Source organism: Catharus ustulatus, chromosome 5, assembly GCF_009819885.2.
Source record: "Catharus ustulatus isolate bCatUst1 chromosome 5, bCatUst1.pri.v2, whole genome shotgun sequence".
Lineage (NCBI taxonomy): Eukaryota > Metazoa > Chordata > Aves > Passeriformes > Turdidae > Catharus > Catharus ustulatus.
The window spans coordinates 21,980,893-21,996,069 of NC_046225.1; the positions used below are offsets into that span (position 1 = coordinate 21,980,893).

The 15,177-nt window shown below is 43.4% G+C and overlaps 1 protein-coding gene and 1 long non-coding RNA gene across 6 annotated transcripts in view; one reads left to right on the forward strand and one right to left on the reverse strand.

Annotated features, from left to right (window-relative positions):
• LOC116996195 overlaps positions 1-4,779 on the forward strand; it is a 26,571-nt gene extending 21,792 nt beyond the window's left edge. For 2 of the 3 annotated variants that reach the window (XR_004417901.1, XR_004417902.1), the window contains exon 6: positions 591-2,267. This is a non-coding gene — a long non-coding RNA (uncharacterized LOC116996195). Of the gene's footprint in view, positions 1-590; positions 2,268-4,694 lie in introns of those variants that run through there. The other variant, XR_004417903.1, reaches the window with a different exon arrangement.
• On the reverse strand, positions 4,298-11,275 carry TRMT10A (tRNA methyltransferase 10A). 3 transcript variants are annotated; one of them, XM_033059381.2, is made up of 8 exons: positions 11,264-11,275; positions 9,951-10,254; positions 8,875-9,037; positions 8,373-8,444; positions 7,878-7,952; positions 6,759-6,908; positions 6,093-6,198; positions 4,298-4,820 (listed from the first exon to the last, which is right to left on the reverse strand). In XM_033059381.2, exons 2-8 carry the CDS (start codon positions 10,223-10,225, stop codon positions 4,654-4,656), a joined length of 1,008 nt encoding a protein of 335 aa, XP_032915272.1. In that variant the 5' UTR covers positions 10,226-10,254; positions 11,264-11,275; the 3' UTR covers positions 4,298-4,653. The 3 variants fall into 3 exon arrangements, with proteins under 3 accessions (XP_032915272.1, XP_032915271.1, XP_032915270.1); XM_033059380.2 differs by lacking the exon at positions 11,264-11,275 and adding an exon at positions 11,131-11,250; XM_033059379.2 differs by lacking the exon at positions 11,264-11,275 and adding an exon at positions 11,087-11,250.
• Between the last annotated feature and the right edge of the window lie 3,902 nt (positions 11,276-15,177).

The following is a 15,177-nucleotide window of genomic DNA, read 5'->3' on the forward strand; positions in this document are numbered from 1 at the left end:
GCGCCGCCGAGCCCATGAGGTGGGGGCTGGCCGGGGGCTGGCCGGTGCCTGGCCGCTCTCTCTCACCCTGTGTGACTGCTGCTGGGCGGGGCTGGCCAGTGCCTGGTTGGAGCCTGGCCGGCGCCTGGCCAGCACCACCCAGCCCACGCTGCAGGGGCTGGCTGGGGGCTGGCCGCTCCCTCTCTCCCTGTGCGACTGCTGCTCACTGGGGGCTGGCCGGTCCCTCTCTCCCTGTGCGGCTGCTGCTGGCCTAAGGCTGGCTGGCACTGCCCAGCCCGCGCGCAGGGGGCTAGAAGGGGGCTGGCTGGTGACGCCCAGCCCGCGTAGAGAGGGCTAGCAGGGGGCTGGCCGGTGACGCCCAGCCTGTGCGGAGGGGGCTGGCCAGTGACGGCCCCCCTCGTGACTCGGCGCTCCCGCGGCACTGCCCCCCATTGCGGCTCGCACTTCCAGGTTGGCAAATGTCGCAACTTTGTACACCAGATAAGGCGCACCGGACTATAAGGCGCACTTCCGGGTTTGGGGGAAAATTTTAGTCAAAAGGGTGCACCTTATAGTCGTGAAATTACTGTAATGCCTTTTCTTCCTTTTAGGTCTCTGAAAATATCACAGCCAAACAAGGCAAACAAGAAATTAAAAAGCACATCTTACACTACTTGAAGTAAAAATGCAGCAAAAGGGAATGAATATGAATCAAACATTTGATTATTTGGCTTTGGGATTGTCAATAGTAGATGCTGTTGCTCCAGCTAACAAAGCCACCATCTTGGAAGAGAGACAATTAAGGTACACATTTCAAAGATGGGCCAAAGTTTATTCAGCTTTAGATTTGGAAATCACACTGAAGTCCATCTCTGCTTTTCAGAACAACTTATGACAAGAAGAATGTGTGCTTACTGATAGCTTATTTTAAAACCCTCCTGCAGAATAAATAGACACTTTACAATAAAATGAACCAATACCAATAACAGTGCAGTGAACCTGTGATCTTCAGTGTGATTACAGCCCAGCCTGAGGAATAAAAAGTTCTGTTTAAATCAAAGAAACACTGAAACTCTTCAAACTTCCCTGAGCTTATCCTCAAGCTCTAAGGATTTTAGGAATGCCACATCCTGCACTCCTGCAGGCAATCGCATTGCCCCAAGACTGCCCTGAGCACATGTGCCTTGTCATGCACACGGGATTTTGGAATAATCATCAGTGTGGATCCCACGTGCAGCCTGCCAGTGTGCACTGCAAGATCCACCATCATTGTCAATTTCATGACCAAAAGCCTCTGAGATGGGGCTTGTGTTTGGGAAATTTTTACAATATGGATGCAGATGAACACTGCTGGGGTCCCTTACTTCAGAAATCTGAACGAAGAGGATCGAGGCTCAGTAGGAAGGGAACAAAACAACAGGATTATGGCATCTTGCTGTGATCTCCACACTGTATGCAACTAAAAGCAAGCTTCCCCATTTCAGCCAGAAGGTTTGACTTTCTGTCATATCCCCTTCCTATTTTCTGTTTCTTTCTTTTCAGGTCCCTTGAGCCATACCATCTTTATTGCCTTTTTAACGGTTTACACACAGGTTTAAAGATCTCTTGGATGTATTCTGCTGCCCAGCATTGCAGAGCAATAGTTCTGGCAGTACCTGAAACTTTACAAAGCTTAATGATGAAAGTCAGAGCTTTCCTAAGCACAGCAATGACGCCTGGTGGTGAAACACAGGGATCCTGTTCTTCTAGGGCTTCTGTGCAGATTGTCTTTCTAATGTTCTGTTCTTCAACATTGTGGTGGCCTGGGAACAAAATCACATTGGAGGTCTCTAAGTCTTGGTTGGATAAGCATGTCAGAGCTGATCTTTCCTGAGGACAGCAGGGTGAAGCAGAGAACTTTCCAGTGTGTTTTCCTACAGTTTCATTAATTTTGTGCAGCTAAAGCTGGTTCAAAGAAAGATCTTTCTTTAAGAAGTGCCCTACAGCACTGCATGCAAATATTTCTGTAATCAGAAACAAATTCCTTGTTGTTTCTTGTTACTAAAGAGTACAGTCATTTATCTCTGCTTCCAGTGTAATGCATTAGTGGGCCATGCCTGAAATACGCAATTCACCACCTTGAAAATATTGAGAACAACAGCCAGGTCTGTAGCTTAAAAATTAAGAATAAATGTGCTTTCCTTAGTAGCATGCCACAAACTAGAACACCAGAGTGCGAAACAGAGCTATAACTTGTATATGATATGTAAATCCAAAATGAAAAACAAATAAAAGTCCTCATCCTCACAGTGAAGAATTTCTTCCTTATATCTAATCTAAACCCACCCTCTGTCAGTTAAAAGCCCCTTCCCCTTGTCCTATCACTATCTGTCCTTGTAAAAAAATCCCTCTACAGCTTTCCTGTAGGCCCCCTTCAGATACTGGAAGTTGCTGTAAAGTCTCCCCAGAGCCTTTGCTTCTGGGCTGAACAGCCCCAGCTCTCCCAGCCTGCACAGGAGAGGTGCTCCAGCACTCTGAGCATCTTCATGGCCTCCTCTGGACTTACTCAAGCAGGTCCATGGGCTTCATATGTCTTGAGCCCCAGCTCTGGACACAGCAATCCAGGTGGGCTCTCATCAGAGCAGAGCAGGAAGATCACCTCCCTTGAGCTGCTGGCCACACTTCTTGTGATGGCAGACAGGAAGACCAGGGGTGAGACAAGCACTGTGTATGAACAGGCAGCAGTCACTGAGCTGTTGTGACATTGTGCAGCTGGCAGGAGCAGCCTTTGAACAGCAACACACCAGACTATATTTTCCTTCTATTTCTCCACAGACAGGTAAGCTTCAGATTTAAACAGCTGAATTGAAAAACACCTGCATGTGTGTGGGTGTGTGTATCTAATTTCACTTGTAAAGTTGTAAGGCCGTGGTTTAAGTTGCACAACAATTCTGTAAGATTCTTTGGACTGTAAGGCTGTGGTTTAAGTTGCACAAAAATTGTGTAAGATGCTTTGGAACTCTTTCAGCATGTCTCTAAAAGTCCACAGTATGTCCAAGCCATCTGCTCCAAGCCTAAGTAAATGAGGCACATGTATGAAATTATCTTAAGGAGACCTTGGACAGACTGAGGAGTCTTAGGTCAGGTTTAATAGGTGCTACATGCATTAACATGCAGAACAGCAGCTGTTAAGGTGTAATTCCTACCAATTTTACACCTTTCAGTTAGAGAATGAGTCTAATACATGCTGGATTTATGCTGCCTTTTTTGTTACAGAAATAAAACCAGCAATGCTTTTATGAAAAGGCTGATCTAGTTTCTGCAACAAAGCAAACACGGTTTTGTAAAGCCTAAGTAAAGCCCTGTGGAACTTCACCAACAAACCGCAATGCATCCTTTTAACACAGAAGAAACTTTTCTGTTGGCCTTTTAGAAAGTGTAGAGAAGTGCACTAAGTGTGTAAGTCATAACCAATTGATTGCCAAGCCTATACAGACCATAGGGACCCACAGGGATCCCACTTGCAGTCTCCACTTGAAAGCATAACAAAGGGAGGAAAAAACCAGCCACAAGGCAAGCCATACTTGAATCAGCCCTCTGACTGCAGCTTAGCAGAGAGGAACACTTGGGATGCCATACCCTCATGCTCTTCAGGCACAAGAAACCTGTGTGAGAACTGCACTTATTCAGGCACTGCAGCTACCTGGCTCCTCCCTGGAGAAGAAAGGAATGGGCAGGCTCACAGGGCTGAAGAAAAGCCTCACTTTCCAAGATGTCCACTTCACTACTTTGCCAAAGCACTAAAGTCAGTTGATGAATCAGAACATCCAGTCAGGACTAAGACTGTGACTTTTTTTTAAAGGAAAAGTATTTGACGGACAATACAATACATACAGGATAATGTAATTACACAGGAATGCTGAATCTGAGTGATCTGTAAGGAAGAGTTCCTCTCTCCTGGTGGTGTTCTAAGGCTGTGTGATAAAATTTGCTGAGAATATGAAGAAAAAAATCAAAAGTAATTGAGTCACCTCAGTGTGCACCATGTGCCAACCAAGGCACATGATTTGCACCTGTGCTAACACCCATCCCTCTTAAGCTCAAGTATAAAGCACTGGCTTAACCCACATACTTCACCTACTGACCCCAGCTAACTAAAAACAATACATAAGCCAGCCAGTTCAGTTGCTTGTGATTGTCTGTTGAAATGCTCAGGAAAATCAGAATTTTAGTTTTGAGTGTTGATGCACACTTTGCAGCAGGCACTAGTGGTAGATGTTTTGGAGCCAAAGGAACACTTGCCATTCACTGCTTTAAAGAAAAAACTCTTGAACAGAAATGGAGACAGGAATGCATACATTAAAACAGTAATTACTGCTGCTCTTGGCATTTACACCCAACTTGGTATGTATAAAAATAATATTAAAAAAATTAAATTAAACAACTTCCCTGGGAAAAATAAATGCTGCATTTGCCATTATTTTTTTTTAAAAAAAGCTATTATATTGAAGTTTCAGAGTAAAAACCTGTATTTTACTTAACCCTTCATGCAGAGAAACAGCTCTGGGACTACCAAGCACTGAGACAATTCAGCTCTATAAGGGCTGCAGATGTTCTTTGAAGTAAAACTACTTCATGTCCCAGTTTTATTCCACAAACTGCATGTCTCATCTTTCCATCATCCGATTCTGAAGTCTAGTTGCTGTCCGAGTCATTGTCTTCATCTTCTTTTCCAGACAGAGCATGTTTGGATGAATCATTGGCTTCTCCCAAAGGAACAGCCCCTTTCCTCTGTGGCAGGACACTGAAAAAGGCCTCCTTCCAGTCTCTCTTCTCCAGGTATGCAAGGATGATCTCAAATACTGCAATATCAGAAAAGCCCATTAGCTCTTTTACAGGGAGGTAAGTGAATTGCTGGTAGCAATACACCCCCAAATCCATCTCTACAGAGATTTATGTGCATTCTCTTGTGGCACCTTGTGGCAGAGCTGATGAAATGCAGGCAGGAACAGACACAGCAATTCTGCTACTACTGCAGCCTGAAGCCATGCACACCCCGAGTCTCCAGCTGCATGAAAGTATTTCTCTCAGGGACTGAGACAAATACTTCAGTCTCACCAGTGCCTTCTGCACAGGCACCAATGCTTTCACATGTTTGACAGGAATCCTGCTGTGGATGAACTTTAACAAAGATTTTGACCCCTCCTACAATTAGCTCTTCCTTTCTATATAAAGCAACAGTGAAAGATCCAATTTTAGAAACATGTAAAGTCTTACAAATACATAGGGTTTCGTAATTTTTAAGTCCTGTGCCATACTATATTCTCCTCCATGCTTAAATAATCGTTATTATCATCCAAATGGAGTCTCATTAATATAGCACTTTCAGAAAATATCACTGAGCAATGTGTTACATAAAAAAAATAAACTTGAAATAGAGCAAGGTAAGATAAGCTAAAGAATGTGCAATGGGGCACAATAAAATGTCAAAAATTTCCATGAAGGTCTGAGTAGGCTCCATCTTGTATGCATTTTTGTTTAATGACATTGAAAGACAATCTAATAATAAAGCTGAAAGTTTCAAAGGAGCAGGATTCAAGGCTTGGTTAAGCAATTGAATACTTGAATCAGAACCAAGAAATCAGGTAAAAATGCAGTTACTAAAGTTCAGGAGTTGGAGTACTCCTCATACCAACTGAGGAAAGTGTACAGGTACCAAGGCAGTTACTGCTGAACAAAGCTGTCCAAAGAGGTGACAACATCACAAACATACATCCTCCCTTTGCATAAAATGCACACTACAATAAAATACAATGTTGGATAGATTCCAACATTTTACTCACTTACACAGTAAGCCTGGAAACAAGACCAGGATGGTAAGAAAGCCAGAAGTAATCCCCAGACAAGCCAACGGGATACAACATGCCCTTCTAGATGGCTAAGACACCATAATTTACATTAACCATAACTGTAATATTTAAAGGTCAGGGCAATTCTGAAGGCAACTAAATTCAAGAAATATCAACATAATAAAACAAAGTTTAGGTATCTGCACTACAGTGCAGAGGGTTCAAACTGTGACTATCACAGCTATATTCTAAAATAATGAAATTATTTTATGATTTTGAACTTACCATGATTGACAGCTAACACTTTGCGGCTGTTCATTTTGACAAAGTTTCCAAGTGGGAGCTGTGCATGACCAATTCCCTGCTCTACAGCTTTTTTGTAAGTAATTCCCTGGGGAAAAGATACCAAAACAAATGGATTGAGAATTACTGTTTCAGATTACCCCATACAGATTTACTACAAGTATAATTTTCTGGCAAGAGTTTTCCCTGTGCTGCCATGATGTTGCTGAAGAAGTTGGTTACAAAAAGAAACTTACCCCTATTGGACAGCACCTGCCTCAAGGGCTACTACCTCTGGAAAACTTACCTATTTTCTATATATGTCACACAGTGACCTGTGGTCAAAACGATTGTAAAGAAATCTATTCACGCAGCTGCAGCTCTAAAACCATCAGCCACAGCCTGTTTTAAAGGTGAGCTTAGGTTAAAGTACAAACTTATTCATGTTGTAGTCACTTGGTATTTTTTAAGAGGAAGAGTAAAGGATAAGAAAACTCTGGAACACAAGCCACTGCTACCACCACAAGTGTTTTTGACTTTTTTTCAACATTTTTTAGAATTCTTTTATGAAGAAGTTCTCATTATTAATTATATCAGTTTACACATAGACAGCAATGATGTCAAATAAGGTGCCAAAAAAAGCTGCGAAGAAACAGACCCACAGTTTACCTTGTGGTGATTGTGATCCACCAGTCCTCCAATAACATAGGCTTTCTTCTCATCAAGCTCTCTGAGAACATCTGGGGAATCTGAGGTAAGATATACTAGGTCTTCTTTCTTTATTAGCTCACTAAAGTGCTCTGTTCTAATTTGGATATCCTTGAAAAAAGAAATTATATTCAACTGATTAATTGCTGGCCAAGCTCTACAGACCCAAGATGGGACTGGCAAAATAAATCCAACAGTATGTGTTGGATTTCATTCCACATTTTTCCTTCACATTCAAATACATAGAACAGTGCAGATTAATTTTCTGTGTAAACAATCCAGTCCCTAGAGCACCGATTTGTAAAGATCGGGAAATTTTCTGAAACCCCAAAAGAATTTTACAAATCCTTAAGTTCTTGTGATTCCTTTCAAACATTGCCACATTTCTTCTATGGAGCCAAGCAATTTTCAAGTCGATTTAAAAAAGTGAACCCAGAAGCAAACGCTTAGTTACCATTAGTTGTTCGGTAAGACAAACTTATGCTAAGCTCTCATGAAGCAGCTATTGCACAAGAACTGCTGGAAACAGGACTGCTTTTTATTTCTTCTAAGTGCTCTTCCTTTGAAGTTGTTGGAATAGTGGCTTAACACAGGGAGTCCCAAGGAAAACCAACATGAGTTTGACCATAAGAGAAGTTCCTTCTCTCCAGACCACTTCAGTGCTGAGAGGCAATGTGATGGAAGTGAAGGTACACACAAGAGAATCATATCCCGACTGGCAAGTCTTATTTTGGACATGGATAAAAGGGCACTGTCAAGACAGACAACTGCTGGAACTGCCTGAATCAAGGAGTTCTGTTTAGCCTATAAAGAACGGAATTTTTGCAATAAAAATAAGTGAAAATGGATCTGTGTGTTGTTTTTCAACCAAAAATCAAATCTAGATTCAAGAGAAGCAGTCTTTGGCTTACTTAAGTTAAAGCAATTAAAAAGAACAAAAAGCTACACTTTTTCAAATATGCTACTGCTTACATGTATTAGAAAAACTCATGTGGAAAAAAATCATGTTCTTCACAACTAACTATATTTAACAATTACAATCAATACTTTAACTTTTTTCAGAAATACTCAATTATTCACCTTCCAATTCACCCATCCTTTGTCATTTTCATTCATGTTGGTCTTCAACTGTCCCCCATGGCTGGTCAAGTAAAACTTCAAACAGAACAAACAAGAGGTACAAAACACAGAAATGTCAATTTGCCACATTCTGTTTCCTCTCTCTACCTTAACTGTTAGCTAAAACTCTTAATATTTTTTAGACAGAAGTAGTATTAGGACCATTCATATAGTTAGTGATACATTTAAAAGACAAATTCGGACTTAGAGTGACTTTTTAAAAAATCTGCCACAGTTAAAACCAAGAGTATCAACAGTGCCTCTTAGCGGCATACCTGGATCTGGCACTTTTCATCTGCATGCACATACTGTTCCACATACAGGGGTATCTTTATAATATGTGGGTGTTACAACAGAAGTAATTTTCTTATGAAAAAGGCAGCTTAAATATTTTCCTACTACAGTTCACACGTTTGGTACTTGGCAACAGTGAGCGTTTAGTTTGTTCAAACATACCTGCACAGGATGAAATGCCTTACGGTTTTCTGCATAGCATCTCTGAATCTGCTTGTGAAGCTTCTTAACATCCTGTACACAAGACAATTTGTTTTTATTTAGTCCTTCATACAGACCATCACAAAATGCTTTATCATGAGCCAGTCAGAAGTTAAAGAGAGAAAAAGGAAAAAACTGGCAAAAGTGACTACTCAGAGAGTGTGGGTATCATATCCTGAGAGAACAAACACCCACTGTGAGGGGATTATGCTGACAAGGAGACACACACATCTTTCACACAGGTGTACTTAGCCACCTCTATGTATGTGCTTGATATACACTATTCCAGGAAAAAAAAAAAAAAAAATCACAGGGATTTGATTAACATACAAAATTAACCTGAGGGTCAAACAGGTTTAATCACCGTGACAATACTTGGTCTTTAACCCATTGGAAAATCCTGAGAACATACAGTCTATATAAGAAGATTAAATATACCTAGTTAATCGGAAGTTCTTTTTACCTTTAACACCATCAGGTCATCAAAGCTGCAGTCCACAATGAGGCGAAGTGTGCTAGGAACAACTTCCCTGCGCATGCACTTTCTGGCATTCCCCTCACTATTGGAATCCAATTTTGACTGACGCTCTAGTTTTCTCTTCTGGCGTTTTTCTTTTCGTTTCTGCCTAAGTAAACAAACAAATCAGCCCTCAAAAAGTGCTGCCAAGTTTAAACTCAGTCTGTTGCCTGCATTTGTGCTACACTGACACCAGCACAAAACATCCCTCCCATCTTTGTGAAGCTCTGTAAACACCTACAAAGACAAACACCTGACACATATTCCATTAACTCAATACTGGGAGTCTCACAGATTTAAAGGTGCTCTGAGTCAAGTCCAGTAACAGAACTAACTAAAAAGAATGAGAAAATCATAGTATCAAGATCAGAATGAGGAAGGTAATTTCCATGCTGTTTCACTGAACAGTTTTTTAAAAGGCTTCTGAAGAAATTGTTCCATCCTCCTGATAGGAGTAGGCACTTGGGAGATCAAATTTCAGAGACAGCAACAACCACTGTCTTGGGAAAGAGCACCCAGCAATCAGTGGGATAAGAATAAACTACCATCAATGCATTTGCAGATACACTTTCTCTCAACACAACAAAACAGAAGCTGTATATAAGTCAGTGTAACTTGTAGCACAGCACTTCATGTGTCAAATGTAGCTGCTTTTATTCAGTGTCCTTTTAAAGATTCTCAAGTCTGACAGCATCAGGGTAAGAGGCGTAGGCCATTCAGAAAGGGACAAGGCCACACATTGCGTCTTCCTTCTGACAAAGGAAAAAAATTTGAATGCACATTTGAATCCCTCCTGACATCCTCCTGAAGCCAAGGAACAATTCCAGTATGAGGAGGGGATGCTTACCTTGACAGCCTCTTCAAGTGCAGACGAAGTAGCCTGGGGCTACTGCTCTAAATCTGGTGTGGGAGAAAACTGGTTCAACTGCCTTGATTTGATGAAGCAAATTCTGCTGACAGGTCGTTATGATTAGCACTAAATATTACATGTGAACCATGGGAAGCTCCTTTGCAAACCATACCTACGTAGATCTTTCTGTTCTTCCCACTGCTTCTGCTTCAACAGCTTCTTCCTTTGCCTCTTGGACATGGACTCAAGGCATTCTTCCTTGCCAGAGCCTGCTTCCAGTCTCTCTGCTGGATTGTCATTTGACTTCGCCTTTCCTTCCACATCAGGAACTTCAGGGAACAGGGCATTTTCCACTGGCACCTCTGGACTGTCTGTGGGTGTTTCAGACGACATTAGCTTTTGCCTGGGTTTTTTGACTTTTTTCTCAGCCCGTCCAGGATATTTCATTAAAAACAAGTTTTCTGCTCACCAATTCTCTAGGAAACAAAGTGATATGAGTGTCATTAACAAGATGCTCAACTAGAACAAATGCCATTCAACACCTACTATAAGCCTGAATAAAGAATAAGAGGCCTTGTTTGTTTTAAGCCTCTGCAAATAGTAACATAGAACATTCTAGAAAGATTATAGCCTGTATTCTGATAGTCTAAAATTCTGCCTGCTAGATCTGCAGGTAGTAAATAGTTCCTAATTAAAAACTTTACAAAATAACAACAGCATAAAATCAGGGAATCATACTGAATCAAATGTAATAGAAAAAAAAGCATTCGCAATATGTGTACATAAACACAAAAAATTAAAGACGTATCTTGCAATGTAACTACAGCAGCTTATTAGCGAAATGTAATTTTAAAGACACTAAAGCCATTTGGGGAAAAAAAAAAAAGAAGTGTGAACAAGCTGTACTACTTCAGAATTAATTTTTATTTCTCCTGAAAACAGAAGACACGGAACAGTAAAAGACACCAGCGACTGTCAGTAGACAAACACAAGTAAAAGGATGAACAATTGTTACTGAGCAAAACACTCTCGGTTCAAATCAATAACAATCACGACCACTCCTTTCCAATGACAAGCACGATTTTCCCGCACTAGCGGCTCCTCTGGGCTCGACACCCCCACAATTCCCCAAGGACAACTTCATCGGAGAACACTGCATGTACAACAGGCAGGGAGTAGCAACCCCCGGCTTCCCGCCGTGGCAGCAGACAGGAAACACAGGGACACCAGAAAATCAGCGCAGGTTTGGCTGGCACATCCCGATTTCCCCATCTGAGGGCGGTAACACACCGAGCCCTGCGCGCACACCTGCCCGCGTGTTTATAGGCGCGCAGACACATATTTATACACACTCAAGCACACGTGTATCTATTGACGGACACGCCATAAGCCCCTCACGACTGGCGGGGCCGGGCGCGGTGCGGAGCCGCGCCGAGGGTCCCTGGGTGCCGCCATGTTCCCCCCCCCCGAGGGGCCGCAACGTACCCGCGAGCCGCCCCGCGCGCGTGCCCGGCGTGGGAAGGGGCGGAGCCGCGCCATGCGCAGGCGCGCGGGGGGAGCCGGGCGGCGGTCACGTGACTGCGCCGGGCAGGGCGCCCCCCAGCGGCGGGTGGTGTCAGGGCCCGCCCATCCCCCGCCACCCCGGCCGTGGCTTTGGGGGCTCTCTGGGGATAAAGGGTAGCGAAAAGGAAGAGAAAATCTTATTTTTATCCCATGGTTCTGATGGCACCGCTGAGTTCACGCAGGGGGCAGCGAAGTATTTTTAACTGGTGGCATTCCTCAGGGCAGATTTGTAGCTGCAGAGGTCCTGCCTCCCCCCCCACAAGAGAGGTACGCGCCTTAGTGCTTCCTATTTTTAAAGGCCACCGACAATTAGCTTTTTAAACTCCGGTGTCAATGCCCAGCGAAGGGCAGCATTCTTTCGTGAAGTTATCTGGCGGCAAAAGAACGCTGCCCTATTACAGGAGTGGATTCTGGAGACTGGGATTATATTCTGTGGGCAGTCCGGGTATGTAGGTGTCTGTTTGCCCCCGGTTAACGAGGCGCACAAAGTTAGCAAACACACGAGCGTGCGCTGCCATAATCCCCTTTTCATATGCATCAGTGTTTATCTCAGGTTTCAGCGGTGCCAGATATACACACTCGTACAGTTTTAGTGCTGGTTTCAGGTTCACTACAGCTGTGTTGCACTCACAAAACTGTGTGGTGTCACCATAGTGAGACACTGACCTTTCAACTGCTGTTGGAATTTAATATTTGCTGCAGTATTTGATATAATTTGTGATTCCTATTCAGTGCATTACTTTAAAAATAGCTAGATTTGCATTTGCTGGGGTCTATTTAAAACCTCACTCGTGTTACTATTAATATCTAGCTTGACACGCCAGCATCACACAAGTCCAAATGCTCCTTGTGGAAAATCCTTTGGTGTTTTTTGGCCACTGAAAGGCAGCAGATGAGTTACTAACAGAAGCCCATTTTTTTAAAAAAAAGCAAAAGACATCTGACAAAGTCACATAATACTCAGATATGCTTTTTCCTAGAATGAAGAAGCTGCTTACGCAGTTTGTTTTTCTCACAGCGCACTCTGCAAAGCGTCAGTGTTGCTCATCCAGTTCCATGTCCTCAGACACTGACACAAGGTAATGCAATGTTTTCTGAAGTCTGCCAAGTGGTGACAAAGTGAAATGAAGAACTGAGAAAGATCTGCAAATATTGAGAAAGATCTGTCTATCTAAATTTCATTATTTTGATAGGGCCTTAACGTGACTTTTTCAAGATGCTGTTCCCAATGGTGAGTCACCCTCCCCCCAGCAACAGAAAGAAGTAAATACAGCTTAAAGCTGCAGCTCAAGAGGCAGACTATGAAGATGAAAAAAGATGCTCAGGGGAGGCTCAAGTGTGGACAATGACATTACTCTCTGTGCTCTGGGTCTAACTGCAGCGCTCTTGAGGAGCGCTTAGGGTCCAAACTGGCTTTGGCCAGTGGCTTGGATGGGCATCTCTGACCCCCTGTGGCAGAAACAGGGGGTCTTATTAACCCAGAACCTGGGAGCTGGGAGCACACAGGCACCAACTGAAGGGCAGAGATGCGCTTGGGTACTTTGGTGCTCACACCTGAAGGTTTGAGTTGAAAAGCAAAATCTTTGTGCTGTTGCTTGAGACAAGAAGGCAGGAAGAAACATTTGGTTGACCTCAGAACATGGGAGGAAATCTCATTAGTTTTATTAGGCTGTATAAAGATATGAGCCCTATAGTTTGGACTCTGTAAAATATGCAGCAGGAGGAATACTTTGACCCCAGTCTGTATGCCAGCATGGCGTGAAACATCCATGAGGGGCTGATCCCACAACCTGTACGTGGTGTGGACTTTGGTGGGCACAGTGCTGGTTTCACTGGTGTAATCCAACTGAATGGAAGTCACTGCTGATTCACTCTGGCCATAACTAGGTGAGGCTCAGGCCTCCTGTTTCTAAGATGTCTGAAGAGCACTCCAACTCTGTGTTATAGATATGCCTACAGATGTACAAGTGTGTGTGCACATGGAAATGTATGTACAAAATTTCTTTGCATAGCAATTACATCCTTAGTTCTGTAATTGGCATTGCTACAGTGGTGTCCAAACAGAGATGTGGATTTACATCAGCAGATGATCTGGCCAGGGATATTCTAACAGAGGCTTTTAAAATATGTATATTTTATTTTAAGGAAGAAATAAATTTCCTGTGTCTCAAGAGCATAGAAGGAGGATAATTACTCTTTTTCAGATTTCAGACCAACATCACCTCCTCCTTCTGAGTGAAATGTCAATGTTGTTTTTCTAAAGCAGGATCCATATCTCTGGTCTTCTCTAGATGGAGTTGGTTTTGCACCAAGATAGTGTCCTTATTTTTTTCAAAACAGCACAGAAAGCCTGGCAAGCTCCTTGTTTACTAGGTATAGCAAAAGGAGTCCTCTGCCTCAGCCCCTTGAATTTGGGAGCATGTCACAACCTGTGCTGAGAAAGTAGCATAACCAACCACAAATGGGGAAGAAGCAATAGCAGACCCCTGGGATTTCCTAATCTCCTCCCTCCCATGTGTGCACACACATAAACAAAATACAGGAGGAGGTCCAGGGGGAACTTCCACAAGGTGCAGATGAGCGTGGGGGAGAAGCAGTGGCATGGGCCTGTTGTTTCCCACTGCTGGGCAATGATTGACATCCACAGTGTCTCACTTCTCTTTTACCACAAGAAAACAGAGGGGGCATTTACACCACTCAAGGTGAAGGCACTTTACCATCCCTTACAGAGGATGTGGTGGCAGAAGTGGCCCTTTGGGAGCATCTAAACACAGCCTAGGTGGCACTTGCTAGGTTGGGAAGTTGATAGATCACAGTCACAAAAAAACCAGTCTGTGGAAGTGGAGTGGAAGACTGTGGTGGTGGCTCACTTTTGTGTTTCCTTTACTGGCAGGAGCAGATCATGCCTCCTCACAGAGCTGGGAAGGCCTTGTGTGCTGGGAGAGAGGCATGCAGCCTTGCAGGCTGTGTGCCAGAATGTGCAAAGAAACATGGAGGGTTGGCCTGCTGCCCCAGTGACACCTGAGGGACAGCTGAAGGACATCCTTTAACCAGCTCTGTGGCCATGAGGTTAGTGTGAGAGGGCCCGGGATTTGCTGTCAGAGGGAAGCACATGGGTTAGTCAGCCAGGGCCTTTTAAAGGGAGATGGTGAAGTAAGCACAAGTAAAGGGGAAAGGGCTTTCTTTTGCCTTGCTCGCAGACCTTGCCAAGCAGGTACCCTTCACTGAGATGGGACAAAATGTCTTGTTCTATCTCATCTTTCACGCTCTAACCTCTGCCACTGCAATGGTGTAAGATGGGGGCTGGGGCTGCTGAAAGAAAAAACATAGATTTATTATGGTGCAATGCAGCAGGCACTAACATCACATCTAAGACTGTATTGAAGTAGGATCAGGTTTTTGGATGACACTGATAAATCCCATGTACTTCCTCCAGGAAGACCCTTAAGAAACCTCTGCTTTTGTGGTTGCTCGCAGAGATGATGACAGATGGTGCAAGACAGTGTAGACAGTGGTCAGGATCTGGCCTCTGGCAGCAATACACCTGATTGCCCTTTCGTTCAGAGAGAGGAGTGGTGGCAGGATCTCCTGGTTTTTCCAGCACTGGAGGTGGGCTCTGCTGCTCAGAAATGGGTCTGTTTGGGCTCAGTATTCAAAAATGAAAGCTGAGGTGATCGATAAAATGGGGTAGAAACCACCAGTTACCTTAGTTCTTAATGATTAACTGGAAGTCCTTTCATGAACTTAGTACCTGAGTGTGGAATTTGGAATCTGACCTTTACTACATCTAGATAAACAGTGTGGCCAAGCCTGTGGCTCTCTCTGCAAGCTCCACT